Here is a 14,706-nt window from a genome sequence, read left to right on the forward strand (position 1 = left end):
TGGGCCTTCCCGCCCCCTCAGGCCGCCTCAGAGCGGAAACAGCTCACGCCGCGCCGAGCTCCGCTAAAGCGCATTCCTATTGGCGCCCACCCAGGCTAGCCGGCAGTGCCGCGCGCTGCCATTGGCTGTTGGCCACCGGGGGTGGGACAAAGGCGGGTAGTTCCGCCCCAGCGTAGCTGGCCCTGTGTGAGCGGGAGCGCGGTGGGCTGAGGGGATGGAGGCCCCCGAGGGGCGGCTGAGGGGATGGAGGGTCCGGAGGGGACCAGGGTAGGGCGGCTGAGGGCGCGGGGGGGCCAGGGCTAGAGAGGCTGAAGGGTGCGGAGGGGTTGGCTGAGGCGGGGCATCAGGGGCTGAAGGCGTGTGGAGGCGATGCGCAGGCCGCGGCGGATGTCTGGGGGCTGAGCAGGGCAGGGCATTGGGTGCTGAGGGGGGTTGGGCGGACAGGGGTTTGGGGACTGCAAGGGGCTCGGGGGAGGAATCGGAGAAATAGGGTGCAAACGGGTGGCACGAGGGAAGGTCTTGATCAAAATAGGCCTCTGCACCCTTGGAAAGCCACGGACTTAAGCAATATTTAAGGTATGACGGGTTTTTTCCTCTCGGCTTTGCCTGGTACTGGCTCTCCTTGGCCTTGGAATCCCAACTTATCTTCCCCACCTCCAGCTTGGTTCTATCAGAGATGTCACTCTCCTCCCTTCGTTTGCTCCCCTGCTAAATGTGCTTCATCCCCTTGTTATCTGTAACAGTAGGAGATGATAAGGAGGAAAAACAAACTCTTAGTTCGTGGATGAATGTAAAACTTGCATCAGCTCCCTTTATCTGTCGCATGCTTGCAGATCAGCCAAAGCCTTAATGCCCATTTGGAGTCTTTTCTGCCTTGTGAAGTGGCAGTAAAAGGGACCAATGTGTGTAGGTGTGTCAGGAGGAAAAAGAGGGGGTTTGCTGGCTTAGCTAGTGGTGTTTGGGAAGGGGTAATGGAAAGGTTTTGCCTGTGTTATTCTACCAACATGGCTTTGTCATACACACAGCTGAACAAAAACTCTGTGTGGAGAGACTACGTCTGTACTGATGGTGCAAAGTAGCACCTCCTCTGCACTGCTGTGTGACAGAGGTGGGTACAGGAAGGTAGAAATAGCAGCTCAGAGCTTGGTTTTTCAGGCTTGTAACAGTCACTCCCATCTCATCTTTCAAGGGTCAGTGTTAACTAGCTGCAAACTGTCGTGTAGAAATTCCTAATCTAAAAGAAAACCCTGTAATCCTGAAAAGAATTAATGAATTAACGCAGAACCCAAGTTAATCTTTGTTTGTTGGGGGTGGGGGTGTGTTTGCTTTTTCCTGTAGATAAAAACCTAGTTCTGTTCTAGTTCCTGACCTGGGAGCAAGCTCTGTATTGAATGGAAATAAATTTGTACAAAGCAATGATGAGCGAAGTATACTCTGAACTGGTATTGCTGAGACCTTGTGTCTTTGCTCTGACCAGGGCATGATCACGTAATCTTCTCTCTGAGCTTATTTAGGCTAAGCTCATCTAGAGTAAACAGCTTTGCTTCTTGAAATTTTCTAATGCACCTTAAAATATTGAAAAATTAAGAATTTTTAGCAATTTCTTTTATCATCAGAAAAACAAAGCCTTGATTTGAAAAGTGAGTAGTGCAAATACTTGTTTAGATTTGGGTTTCTTGCTGCAACGCTGGGTTTAATACTGAGCCTGCAGCGAGGTGGGGTTCTTTTTTTTTTCCTCCTATGTGAGGCTTACAAAACTCCTGATATTCTGCTATGGTATCTTTGCCCTTTGTAAATGCAACATGGGCTCCATAAAGTGGAGTTTGGGCTGTCTGTCGTGTAGAGGCTTCATGAGCTGTTGGTTCAGCTATATTATCTTCTAGGGTTGCCAGCACCAAGGCAGGAGTATTTTTGGAAGCGAGTTGTGATGTTGGGCTTGGCTCTGGTGCTCTGCTCCGGATGACGTGCAGCCCTCTCAGGGGTGGGTGGGGAAGGCTGGGCTACTCAAGCAAGTACAGGAAAGGATGGAGCTATTCTCTAATCTAGCTCTTATTCTCTTCCAGGTCTTGGTGACAGCTTTACATTCATTCCTCTCTTCCTGTGGAGAAGGAAGCTTCTGTGGGGAATATGTACCTGGGAGTACTGTTATGGCAGTTTTCTCTTAACAGGAGAAGCCACGTGGTTTCTGTTAAGGAAGTAGGGAAAGCAACTCAGTTGCTAATAGACTAATCTCTTAAGAGTGTCTAGATGAGCGGGGAACGTGGCTTAGGTTCACAAAGCATTTTTTAAAAGACTCGCAAAGTAAAGTCCTGACAGTAATGTACCAGGCAACTCTAGAGCTGCTGTTAATGTTGATGTAATTGTATTAAGCAACAGAATGAACACCCTGAATGCATATATGATGCATGACTGTATAGAAGTCACAAATTAGTATGTAAGTCCAAAGGTTGATTTAATAAAGTTGGTGTTTCTTGAAAAAAAAAAACAAACCTCTTGTCTATCTTTAGACCATTGTGGCTTTAATAACACTGTGACAGTTAAGAAGCAGATAAACGGGGACATTTGTATAACCTGAATCAGTTTCATATCTTTGTTTTAGAGCAGTAAACCCAATAAATGGGCATGTGTTTGGGTACTAAGGGCAGGAGGGTTAGAAGAAGTGGTCAAATCCAAGTTGGTATTCCACAGCCATCTGCAGGAACACTACTGAAATCTGGGTAACTGCTGAGCCTGTCACCACTGTGGGCTTAATGCCTGTTAGTCAGCTAGGCATTAAAGAGCACTTTAACGTTCAACAGAGTAACTACAGCTGTTCAGAACGGTGAGGCTTAGATGTGGGTGGTTCTGTGCAGGTCTGGGAGCTGCCCCGGAGTTGGCCAAATCTAAGTCTGGCTGGGACAGGGTGTTGCGTGGTGTGGGCAGGTGGGCATCTGGTGGCTGCTCTGGAGAGAGGAAGGGAGATTAACCCTGGGAGAAGGCGGCGAGAGGCCCTGGAGCAGCATGCCTGCAGGCGACATACTTGTGCTGTTCAGCAGTTAGAGAATCCTGGATTCTGGGGAGGGTGGTGCGGAACTTGCCCAGGAGCTCTGCAGTGCCAGCGGGTGAGTTGGCATCAGTCAGGCCTTCTGTCCCAGGTCTGCCCAGCTTCTCACTGAGCAGCAGGTGGATCATTTGGGAAAGTATAAGAAGGATAAAAGGAAAATCAACCTATGCTAAAACTGAATCGTCGGTCAAATCCTTCAGCCCTTATTCAAACGAGCGGTTGCACTAGAGTCAACAGGACAATCGGGCCCCTGCCTGACTAACCAGGCAGGTTTGGGTAAGACAGTGCAGCACCAGTGGAACAAGTGTCTTGGATGCGGGGTTTTCACAGAGATGATGATCTCTGTGTATGAAGCAAAACTGATGTGATGAAGCAAGTAATGTGAATTAATAGCCAGCCCAAAGCCAGCTATGTTAGAAGTGATTTGAAATCTCAGGAAAAATCTTGTGCCTTGATGTGATTTCTTTTCCAGTAAGATGTGTGTGCTCTTACTGGCTTTCTAAAGGAAGACAGGTATCTCTACGGATCCTATAACTACCAGAGAAAGGAGAGGGTTTCTTTTTACTATTATTCCATAGTGGCACAGGGAGAAGGGTCTGGAGGTTGTATAGAGGTAATAAGACAAGCACCGGGGACAAATCTCCTTTGTTACAATGGGTGTTTTCCAGAGCACCTTTGGTAGGATGGAAATTACTGTATTCTTCCATGTTATTCAATAACCTTGCTATCTTGCTGGCAGGTAAGGGAGGATATTAGAGATTTTTATCTTCTGAAGCAGAGCTAAAGTGGGGGGAAAATGAGATGACTGGTTCAGTGGCTTAAATGTTAGAACATATCTCTAAATCCAAAAAGATCTTGTACTTTGTGCAGCAAACTTTGCTCTTCACATTCTCTAAGCAAAGTCACCATGATGGCTGGAGTAGCTGACTGCTGCTCCCTGGAGCCGAGTCAGGGAACAACTTCCATCATGAAAAATCAGGTGTCAAGCAAGAACCAGCCATAACATCACACGCATTTTCTTTTCTCCTCCGTTCAACAAAAGGATGCTGTCTTATGATATGAATGTGCTACGTGTCTGGGACTGGAATAATTGCAATGTAATACTCAAACATAGACATTAAAGATTCCCAGCCTACAAAACACGTCTGCAAAGATGAAAGCAGCTTTGGTCTAGTCTACCTTACGTAAATAGAGCCCCTGGAGGAGCAAGCCCTGTTTTTCCAGTCCTCAGAGTAGTAGTACGTTAGATTCTCAATCGAGAAAGAATTTTGCTTTATAAAAGCAGATAATGATAGATTCAAAGACTTACTTAACATAAACCAACTCTTATCACTTGGCACCGTTGCTCTTTCATCTGGTTTGTTGTATTTCTCTCTTGTGCAGAAGATGTAATCCCCCTCTTGTATCCTTGCTTGTACAGATTGCCCCTTGTTCCTTTAAAGAATCAAACGTCTTAATTTAGAACAATTGATGGGAATTAGGGGTGTGATGTTCTCAAGTCAAAGGTGACTAGCCTGAAAACACAGGGAGACTCTTTAAGAATAGCATGATCAGAGCAGAGGTTTAAGCCTGTCTCTACCTCTTTGATGAGCACTAGCGCCAGAGCTCGGCCCGGGCAGCACGAGTGCCTGGGAAGCTGCCTAGAGAATTTTCACTATCTCTTTAATTTGCTGGCTCATGCCCTCGAGCAGGACTTTTACCAGGGATGCTCTTTGATCCTCACATCTGCATTCTTCTTATCCAAATCGATGTTTCTTCCCTTTCGGTTGGTCTTTGAAGGTATTTCTGTGCTGGCTGACAGATTGTGGCTGTCCAATCCCTCTGAAACTGTCACAGGGTGTTTGAAGAGCTAAGAAACAGAAGGGGAGAGCCGTACCAGAATGCACAATGGCAGCAAAGCTCTGATGTACCACCAAGTTCAAAGGAGATTTAGAGCTCACTGATGAGCTGTAGTGGTCAGAAGTCTTCTATGGGAAGTAAGGAGTGAATTTAGGCTCCCTGCTGCCTAGCTGCTAGCCTCAGAGACGTATCTCCCCGAAAGCACAGGCCTTTCAGCTCTCAGGAGAGTACAGTTTGACGAGGTGCTGCAGCTCCGTGGCGTAGCCTGTGATTGGGCAGCGCTGGTGAGTCTTGACATAACTGTACGCACAGCGGTAGCAAAACACAAAGCCAGACGTGGAGAGGGCCGTGGCATTGACGCGGATTCGGCGGCACAGAGGGCACACGGTCTTCAGTTTGGGTAAGAGTACTGAGCCAGCCCCGTGGTCGAGGTGCACGGGGGGTGGAGGAGTAGGGAGCGCTGTCAGAGATTTGATGGTCTCCTGGTTTTCTGAGGAGTACCACCAGTCCAGGAACTGGAGGAAGAACACGCTGATGGACAGCCCGGTGGACAGGGAGAAAGCAATGCCACCCAAAGCTTTCCTCACTGCTGACTGCACTTGTGCTTTAATGCTGTAGCAGGGAGAGAAGGTATGGAGAAATTGTTACTACTGCCCATTTGTCCGTCTGCAAACCATGGCAAAAAGGACATGGGGAGTAAGTCAGTGCTTTATAAAGCTGCTTAATGCTAAGAAAGTTGGTCAACGTATCCCTTGTTTGTAATGAGGCATCTGCTAGGACGTTTCTTCCAGATTCTTTGTATTTTAACAAAGCTTAAAGTCCTGTTTTGTTCAGAAGTCTAAACTGAAGAATTTGGATTGAGGGGACCTGGACCACAGAGTGTTTCACTCATGGATCATCATTTTACAGGACATGAAGCATGGGGATGACTAGCTTCTGCTCAGAAAAACCGAAGAGCGGAGTTTCAGTCCTTTTAGCAATATTGTTGCAGCCTACTTCCCTGTTAGAAAAGCGCAGGTGAAGACTGAACATGATAAAGGCTGGAGTGCCAAAAATATCCCCAAACATAGCAATTTTATTACCACAAAATCCTGTGAAGCTAATCCCTGCTGCCTTCGTCCTTATTTATACTAACTATATACCCTTTTGGAGCACATTTTTTCAGAGGTAAACTTCATCCTGAAGAATTTCTGGGGAACAAGACAGTTCTACTTGCAGCATCAGCTCTAGATTAACACACCTGCAGACCCCTAGAGAGCAGCAGCTGAGCCGTGTTCTGACATACCTGTGTGTCTGACTTGAGATGGCTCCAGCCGATTTCTTCTCCAGGGCCTCGATATCCTCCAGGGTCAGTCTGACCAGGCGAACACCAGCCAGCCGCAGGATGGGTGAATGATGCTGAGCTTTCCCGAGGATATAGCACAGTTGCTGGATAAGAAACCAGCCCTCCCAGGTCATGTTTACAAAGGGGTAGGCAGCTAGAAAGGCTCTGTAAAAGCGCTTCCAGGATGACGATGGAGGGTGGATGGAATACTCATCCTCTTCCCTCAGGCTGGACACCAATTTCTCCAGCTTTCCTTTTAGGTAAGGAACAAGAACCAGCAAGAGGAGAGACTTCCAGTGCTGCCTCTTTGGCAGGCCAGCAGTGGCCAGAGGTTGCTGTCGGCAATCTCCTATCGGTATCCTCTTTAAGCTATAGAAGTTTTCAGAAAAGGAGGCGCTGCACCTGGCCAGATAGTGCTGCTGGAGCAGAAGATCCAGAAGGACATAGATTTCATCAAACCACTGCCAGAGGAAGCCATATCGGCCAGGATTAGACTCAGCAAGGACCTATTGAAAGGGACACCAAATGGAAGGAACTGGAAGCGGAGTAACATGCTACATTACAGCAGCTATAAATTATGCTTCCAGTTCACAGACCGAGCTGGGTGGGTCAAAACTGTTCTGGCTGCTTGTGAGTGTGGCCAGAGGTAAACCCTGGGGATGAATGGCTCAGCACAGAGGTGTGCGGCCTCTCCGGGGTCCCTCTCTGCAGCACTATCCCCACAGATCCCCCTGCCCCGAGCACACTGTTCACCCCATAGCTCTGCTCCCCACAGACCCCCCGGCCCTGAGGACACTGTTCACCCCATAGCTCTGCTCCCCACAGACACCCCCCCCGGCCCTGAGGACACTGTTCACCCCACAGCCCTGCTCCTCACAGACCCCCCGGCCCTGAGGACACTGTTCACCCCACAGCCCTGCTCCTCACAGACCCCACCCCCGGCCCTGAGGACACTGTTCACCCCACAGCCCTGCTCCCCACAGACCCCCCCCCGGCCCTGAGGACACTGTTCACCCCACAGCCCTGCTCCTCACAGACCCCCCGACCCTGAGGACACTGTTCACCCCACAGCTCTGCTCCTCACAGACCGCCCCCCCGCCCTGAGGACATTGTTCACCCCACAGACCTCCCGCCCTGAGGACACTGTTCACCCCACAGCCCTGCTCCTCACAGACCCCCCGGCCCTGAGGACACTGTTCACCCCACAGCCCTGCTCCTCACAGACCCCCCGGCCCTGAGGACATTGTTCACCCCATAGCTCTGCTCCTCACAGACACCCCGCCCCCGCCCTGAGGACATTGTTCACCCCACAGACCTCCCGCCCTGAGGACACTGTTCACCCCACAGCCCTGCTCCTCACAGACCCCGCCCCCGCCCTGAGGACACTGTTCACCCCACAGCCCTGCTCCTCACAGACCCCCCGCCCTGAGGACACTGTTCACCCCACAGCCCTGCTCCCCACAGCCCCTCTGCCCCCCGGCCCGCAGCGGGGAGGACTCCGCCGCACCCCGCACTCGTCCCAGGCCTGCAGCCTGCCTCGCCCTTACCTTGACTAGGTGCCGCAGGGCGGGTCTCACGGCGGCCATGAGGCTGTCCTGGGCCACCACCTCGAAGATGGAGGGCCGGTCGTCGCCGGCGGAGGCTGTCGTAAGGTGGGCTCCCAGCTCCGCCATGGCGCCGGTGCGCCCCAAGCCGCCGCTAGGGGGAGCCACCGCCCCTCAGGGCACCCGCCTGCCCCGCCCCCCGGAAGCGCGGCGCGGGCGGCACTCTGTCTCCCCCCGCGCTCCTCAATGGTGGCAGGGGCGCGGCCGCTCTAGGCGGGGGAGGGGGATTGTTCTCGCTCCTCGCGAGTCCTCCCGGTCCCTCCGTTCTGCTTCCGGTTCCGCTGCCGCCCCCGCAGCGGTGTGTCCGTCCCACAGCGGTCTGTCCGTCCCGCCGCCGTGAGTGGGGCCGGGGTCCCGGGGGGATGTGTGTCACTGGGAGGGGGGAGGCACTGGCGGGGGCCTGGGAGGGGGCACTGGGATAGGGTGGGGAGGGGAACTGGGAGGGCACTGGGAGGAGGTGAGGGGCGCTGGTGAGGTACTGGGGGGGGACTGGGATAGGGTGGGGAGGGTCACTGGTGGCGGCCTGGGAGGGCAGTGGGAGGACGTGAGGGGCACTGGTGAGGCACTAGGGGTGGGGCAGGGATAGGGTGGGGACGGTCGCTGGTGGGGCGCTGGGAGGGAGACCGGGGGGGGATTGGGATAGGGTGGGGAGGGGCACTGGGGGCGGAACTGGGTTAGGGTGGGGAGGGGCGCTCCTGGGGCGCTGGGAGGGGGTGGAGAGTCACTGGGAGGACTGGGCAGGTGGGTACAGAGGTACTGGGAGGGGTACTGGAGGGACGAGGTGGGACTGGGCCGTGGGGTCACCGGGCACTGGCGGGGTGAGTGCTGGGCCCTGGGATAAGGCACTGGTCGGGGGTGCTGGGACGTGGGCTGGGCTGGGGCTTGGTGGGACTGGGGACGGAGGTGGGATGGAAATATGCAGAGCAAGCTACTGGGATACTGGTGGGACTGGGCAGGGATGAGGGCTGGGGCGCTGAGAGGGACTGGGGGAGCTGCTGGAGATGGGAATGCTGGAAAGGGATGATGGGACTGGTGGGGGATGCTCCTGCAACTGGAGGATACTGGGGGAGGTCTGGAAGATGCTGCTGAGGGGGAAGGGCTGGTGGGCGAGGGGTTTGAGAGGGCTGGGGATGCTGGGAAGGAGAGTGGGTGGGTGCTGCGGGTGGTGGAGGGGCTGCAAGTCCTGCTGGGGGTTGGGGACAGGTGGTGTGTCAGGGGCTGGTGGCAAAGCTGGGACAGGCGTCTGAGGAGTGAGGAGGTGATAAGAAGCATTTGGGAATGGGGTGGGGAGCACCAAAAGGGCTGTTTGCTCCCCAGGATGGAAACGGATTACCTGCATGTGCTGTTAGGGCTGCGGGTTTCTGAAGCTGCAATGCTGCTTTCCCTTTGCCATCCTGTGTTTGGCCACTCTGTTTAGTTCCCTGATGCTCCAGCAGCCCTGAACCATGCTTGGGCTATTGTGCAGCTGCTCAAGAGGCTTTGTGGGTGGAACGGGTGCAGATAAGAGGTGGTAGCACCAGCTGGGGTGTAAGCTAGGTCAAACTGCGGATCACTTCAGAGATGTAGGGGTGCAGCGCTGGGTTGTTTCAATGCTAGGGAGCTTGGATCAATACTGAGGCCTTAAACCTGCCACCTTCCTGTTTACCCCTATGTGAAATCAGTGGTGAGGAGCTGGTCAGGCTGTCATTGGAGCTGTGCGTGGGGCAAAGCGGGTGTTGGTCAGACACGGGATCCAGTTTTCTGTGGGGTTTTGGGCTGAGGAGGCTTATCTTTCTGGTTATGATGCTTCCTTAGTCTTTTAATTTAATCATATTTTTGCTTTAGTCTACATTTAAATGTCAAGCCAATGCTTATAGCATTAAACATTGCCAGAGCTTCTGGAGAAATTCCTCTGTTTTGTCTCTTCTTGTTTGCTGGGGTTGGAACAGGAGCCTTTTGCTGTGTAGCTTGAACACCTCTTACCTGTCTCCATATTAGCAACTGCTGGACGAAGAACGATAGTAAGAAGGGGGCAATCTGAGGTAGATAATCTTCTAAAATTCAAGGATGTTTGTGATGTGGTAATTTATCTGGGCTGTGTTCAGTTTAGATTTGTGTAAAGATGCTGGCATTTTCCTGAGTTATTTAAAACATTGCTATTTGTATATCTGGGCTATTTTGTTTTTGGCCTTCATCTGGGACTTGCTATAAACCGTGCTGAGTTTGCGTAGTGGATGAGATAATACTCAGTACTGCTAGCAAGCTGCTTCTGAACAATGTGCAGAGCAAGCTGTGGCATACGTGAAGCAAAAAATCTGTGTGGTCATGAGAAAAAGAGCTTTCTCCTGTGTTGCACTTGGGAAATGGTAGTTTGCCTTTTGACCTAAGTCAGGTCTTGTTTACATCTATCAAAACAGGTTGTAAATACATGTGCTGTGCTTAGCCTTATCTGAATCTGAGTGTTTCTAGGATCCTTCGTGTTTTCAAGTATGTGATCTGAAGTTAGAAAAACAGCAAAATATCCTGCTTTTGGGTTTAAATATCATCTCTGAAATTCATCAGGGTTTCTTCCTCTGTGTAGCTTTCTGCAACTGGGATAATGTGCATCATGGGGTTTTTTCTCCTGGATTTTCTCTATAATCTGCTGCTCTGGCCACCGTTAAAACAATATCAGACTAGCTCAGCTGGGAGGTGTGACCCAGGCTGATAAATCCACATATAATGCAAACAAAGAACAGCAAGGCTATGTTCAATGCCTTTTGCGTGGCACAATGCCAAAACACTCTCATAGAGGAAAACATTTAAGCCATCTTTTAAGCTAGGCTTAAATCTGAAGGACTGTCAGCAATAACATTGCAGCTGAGCATGGCCTCACATGCTCAGACCCACAGCTTCTTCTGTGATGCTGGGATTTTTTTGCTGGAACGATTGCAATGTGGCTCCTGTGGCTTTCCCAACCCAGCCTCTGTTTTGGAAGGAGGGCAAACGTCTCCTGCAGGAGGAACATCCTTCCAGGGCTGTCCCCAGGTATAGTTTGCTCTCCAGCTTGGCAGGAGCAGTAGGGGAGAGAAATCAAACCAAACTCAGTAATACCACCTAACTGGGATGAGACAGTAACCGTGCAGGCACAGGGCAGGCAGGAGCTCCAGGGAACTGGGCTAAGCAACAGGTTGTTTCTCATCTGGTTGCTTGGCAGTTGGACAAGATTACAACTGCTCCGCATTGCTATGCTGTAGAGCACATCGAAGGGGGTAGAAATTGTGGCATTACCCCTCAGCTGCTGCTGCTGGGAATTCAACTGCTGATGTATTAAATTAGTCAAGGTGGATAGTGGGATTGGGGTTGGTTAAGGGATGAGGAAGGAAAGTGTTAAGAAACAGCAAGCTGGCTGCGCTGCTGGGCAGCGTCTTGAAGTTCAAAGCTAAGCTTGCCCTTTTGTTGCTGAGCCAGCAAGACCTGTGAGATTTAGAGGCAAAACAGGCAGTGTTTAGGGAACAGATGACTTAGTACTTTGCTGGTAGCATTTAAGGTCATGGAAATATGTATAAGAGAATGGGAATTGAGGAAAAAAAATAGAAAAAGGAGGAAGGGTAGGAAAACCCTTTTTTTGGGATGGTTTTAGGGTCATGGGTTCTTAGCACTGATGTCTGTTTAATCAAAACCGGTAAAACTGCCCACTCTTATGCTTGATTTTCAGCCAGTACTTGAAAATTGTTTGGGTCATGTTCATCAGAGCTAGCAATTGTAAGAATAAAATGATGGATATCCACATATGTTTGGGCAATCCCTATATTCTAAGGTATTAATAATTTGGTTCCGTGGAGCAAGAAGAGTGCTGGTGAGACCGTTCTCTTGGCTCTGCTAAGCACTTGCTGGCCCAGCAGTGGTTTTCAGTCCTGTCCATAAAAAAATGCAGTGTAGCGCTGAAACAATAAGCTTGTGTGTGTGTCAGAGGTGGGATGTCAGATCTTGGCAGAGAAATATTTCAATATTGAGCTTGAGAGAACTGAAAAGTAATGGCTTTTCTTTTCAAAAAACGCTGCTTTGCATCTGCCGGGAACAAAAGAAGGGAAAGAAATGAATGGGCCTCGGGGTGGGTATTGCAAGTGGGGTTAATTGTTCCTTCCATCAAGATGCAACACAGGAAGGTATCATTAGGGGGAGCTGACAGTTTCCTTTGTATGAAACATGGACTTCTTGTTTCCAGTCGAGATATTAAATGTGCGGTGCTTTATTTGGAAAATGAAATTGTGTACCCAGGGGAAAGATGGCTGCAGAGCATGTCAAGACCTGCTGATTATAAGGAGTTAAAACCTGCCTTTTCTCTTCTGAGACTGAGAGTTTAAGAAGCTGGGCTGAGCACCACTGCTTGCCTAGCCTGTCTGTCTTGGGCTGTTGTGTTTTCACCAACATTGTTCATCTGAGCCCTTTAAATGCCTGGGTTTGCCAAGTAACATCAGCAGCAGGTGCAGAATGAAGATTGTGAAACTTGTGCCTGTGGACATAAAGCATTTGCTTCTTCCCCAGTGTTATGCACTTGCCAACTGTCCGTTCTCTGAGTTCCTGCCTTGCAAACTGGGTGTTGTCAGCTCCAAATGCTGTTTGATCTCTTGTTCTTTTTTTTATTATTATTCTCAGGTGTTTTAAGGAACTGGAACCATGACGGACTCCAAATACTTCACGACCAATAAAAAAGGTTAGTGTTAAGCTGGTGCAGTGGATTGGAGGTGGTGGGTGGCTATTTTTACACAGCTTTTTTAACTGCACACAGAAGAACTTGTGCTTTGCTGTTAGCTCTGTCCCTGTTTCTTGTCTTAATCGTCTAGGGAGAAACTTGTAAAGTAGGTCACATGGTGACAAAAGACAAAACTGGTGTATTATATGGTTTTGTGATGCACAAAATGACCCAAATTGCTGCTGTGTCAAGGATCAGAGAACAGAACATCGGGATTTGAGTGCAGATCTGGTCAGAGATGAAGTTTTAATTATGGACTAGCAAGTTCAAGACTGAGGATGGTTGTTCCGTTGGGCATCATAGGATTAAGTTGATTGAGAGATATTTAATATTTAAGGTATAAATGTCTACCTCTACATCAAGCTGTTGCAAAGATGATGGTATTTCCTGTTGCTGCTTCCTTCAAAGCGGCAGTGCTCTGTTGGACCTCCCTGTGGCTTTACCGTAGGTGTGGTGGTCACCTCACTTCAGGAAAAACTGCTGCCGTTAAAAAAAGGCAAAACAGGATCTTTGGGGACGTTTTACCTGTTCATCTGTTTCAGTGGAGGACACGTTCTGCTGAAACTGTCCCAGGCAGATTCATCTTTCTAACCTGTTCTTCAACAAAACAGTGTTTATCCCAACTCTTGCAGGCTGCAGTTTAAGCCTGATATCGCTCATCTCTCTTTAGTAAATGTGGAAAATGGTTTGCTTTAACCCCTCCTTTTCAGAATGGCTGAATGTTTCTGATAAATGCTTACCGGTGAAAAAACTATAGTGTTGATCTATTTATGTTTTGTTAAGCTTCAGAATGAGCTCATAAATTAAGCAAAGGTAGTTTGCATCTTTCTAACAAACAACTGTATCTGTAAGTTCAGTCCTAAAGTATCAGGCAGGTTTTCCTGGGATGGCTGCGAGAGGCCAGCCTGCGCTGTCTGCGCTCTAGTGAGCACGCTGCTGCTGGCTCAGCTCTGCGCCGGGGCTCCATCTCGGAGCGAGTAGTGTGAGCGTCTCCTTCTCAGGCAGGACACGTTACAAGTGGTGACTGCACTGCGTTCTTCAGAACAGTAACTTCTCTTCTTTTTTTTGAAGTACCTGTTAGTCTTTTTCTGCCAAGCTCTTCAGTAATTAGTGCTGCTGATCTGGCAAAGCGGTGTTGGTGTGTGGGGCTTGAAGGTTAGGGGCTAGAAGGTATTTTGTCAGAGAGATTTTGATATTTATAATGTGTCCTCAGCCTGTGGCTTCCAGTAGGAATATTGCTCGCTCTCCTTCCTGGGGAAGCTGTCAGTCAGTCAGAAGAATTATCCTTCTCACAGCACTTGCTCTGTCTGGAGCAGGCCTGATAAGCTGTCTTTTGCATGTGTTGCTTTATTTTGCAAACTTGCTTTACCACTTTTGTGATCCAGTCTGAACCGACTTTCCATGCAGTAATATCTGGAAGAATCAGTGTCATGGAAAAGGCTGCTTCGGGAACCTCAGAATCCAGGCGAGCTGTGTTACTTGCTGTGTTTGTTAGTAGTAGCTCTGTCTTTCTAGCTTGGAAGGAATAGATTCCACTGGACTAAATTTGTGCTTTCCTGTTTCTGCCACTGTGTATCAGTATCATGCATTTTGGCTACGCTGCAGTCTGCTGTTTTCTCATTGCGTTCGCAGGAAGCAGGCGATGATGAGCAAAAGTTAAAAAGTCTGGGCAAAATTCCTAGCTAAGTTAGTTTTTTCTTGGAGGCACTAATCTGGTGTCTCCAAATATCTTTTTCATCCTGGTTATATAATAGTTGCCTTTGAGAAACAGACGCTACAGTGATGTGGTTTAATGCTCTAGAAGTGGGAGAGCTGCAACATGCAGCGTGGTTCTTGTTAACTGCTTTTTCGTTAGCGAGTTATAGCCCATATCGTTCTCAGAGTGTTGCAGCTTTGCTTCTCATTGAGCCATGTTCTCCATAAGGTCTGTCAGCTTCCACATGTTGCTGTACCAGTTTTATGGGAACAACAGGCCGGGAAAGTAAAAAGTTGCTTAGTCACTTTTAAACTATCCTGAAAGCAAGATGCTTTTCTTCTCCCGAGAGGCTCAATCTGTTTTGTCCTCTGCCAGGAGAGATTTTTGAACTGAAGGCTGAACTCAATAATGAAAAGAAAGAGAAGAGGAAAGAAGCTGTAAAGAAGGTTATTGCAGCCATGACCGTGGGGAAGGATGTCAGGTAAA

General features: G+C 49.5%; 2 protein-coding genes and 1 non-coding gene across 6 annotated transcripts in view; 2 read left to right on the forward strand and 1 right to left on the reverse strand.

Annotated features, from left to right (window-relative positions):
• The first annotated feature begins 1,410 nt into the window (after positions 1 to 1,410).
• LOC135316157 (Z30 small nucleolar RNA) lies at positions 1,411 to 1,508 on the forward strand. The gene has a single exon (XR_010375595.1). It is a non-coding gene; the product is annotated as a Z30 small nucleolar RNA (small nucleolar RNA).
• A 925-nt stretch (positions 1,509 to 2,433) lies between these two features.
• PEX12 (peroxisomal biogenesis factor 12) lies at positions 2,434 to 7,984 on the reverse strand. Of its 2 annotated transcripts, none has more exons than XM_064467977.1 (3): positions 7,754 to 7,984; positions 6,168 to 6,667; positions 2,434 to 5,494 (listed from the first exon to the last, which is right to left on the reverse strand). In XM_064467977.1, the coding sequence occupies exons 1-3, from the start codon at positions 7,877 to 7,879 to the stop codon at positions 5,095 to 5,097; spliced, it is 1,026 nt and encodes a 341-aa protein (XP_064324047.1). In that variant the 5' UTR covers positions 7,880 to 7,984; the 3' UTR covers positions 2,434 to 5,094. The 2 variants fall into 2 exon arrangements, with proteins under 2 accessions (XP_064324047.1, XP_064324046.1); XM_064467976.1 differs by having other exon boundaries at positions 6,168 to 6,712.
• Positions 7,985 to 8,010: 26 nt separating this feature from the next.
• AP2B1 (adaptor related protein complex 2 subunit beta 1) overlaps positions 8,011 to 14,706 on the forward strand; it is an 80,640-nt gene continuing 73,944 nt past the window's right edge. For 2 of the 3 annotated variants that reach the window (XM_064467972.1, XM_064467975.1), the window contains exons 1-3: positions 8,011 to 8,146; positions 12,428 to 12,485; positions 14,596 to 14,701. In XM_064467972.1, coding sequence (XP_064324042.1) covers positions 12,449 to 12,485; positions 14,596 to 14,701 — 143 coding nt within the window. In that variant the 5' untranslated portion in view covers positions 8,011 to 8,146; positions 12,428 to 12,448. Of the gene's footprint in view, positions 8,147 to 9,738; positions 9,832 to 12,427; positions 12,486 to 14,595; positions 14,702 to 14,706 lie in introns of all 3 variants that reach the window. The other variant, XM_064467974.1, reaches the window with a different exon arrangement.

This window comes from Phalacrocorax carbo, chromosome 17 (assembly GCF_963921805.1).
Source record: "Phalacrocorax carbo chromosome 17, bPhaCar2.1, whole genome shotgun sequence".
Lineage (NCBI taxonomy): Eukaryota > Metazoa > Chordata > Aves > Suliformes > Phalacrocoracidae > Phalacrocorax > Phalacrocorax carbo.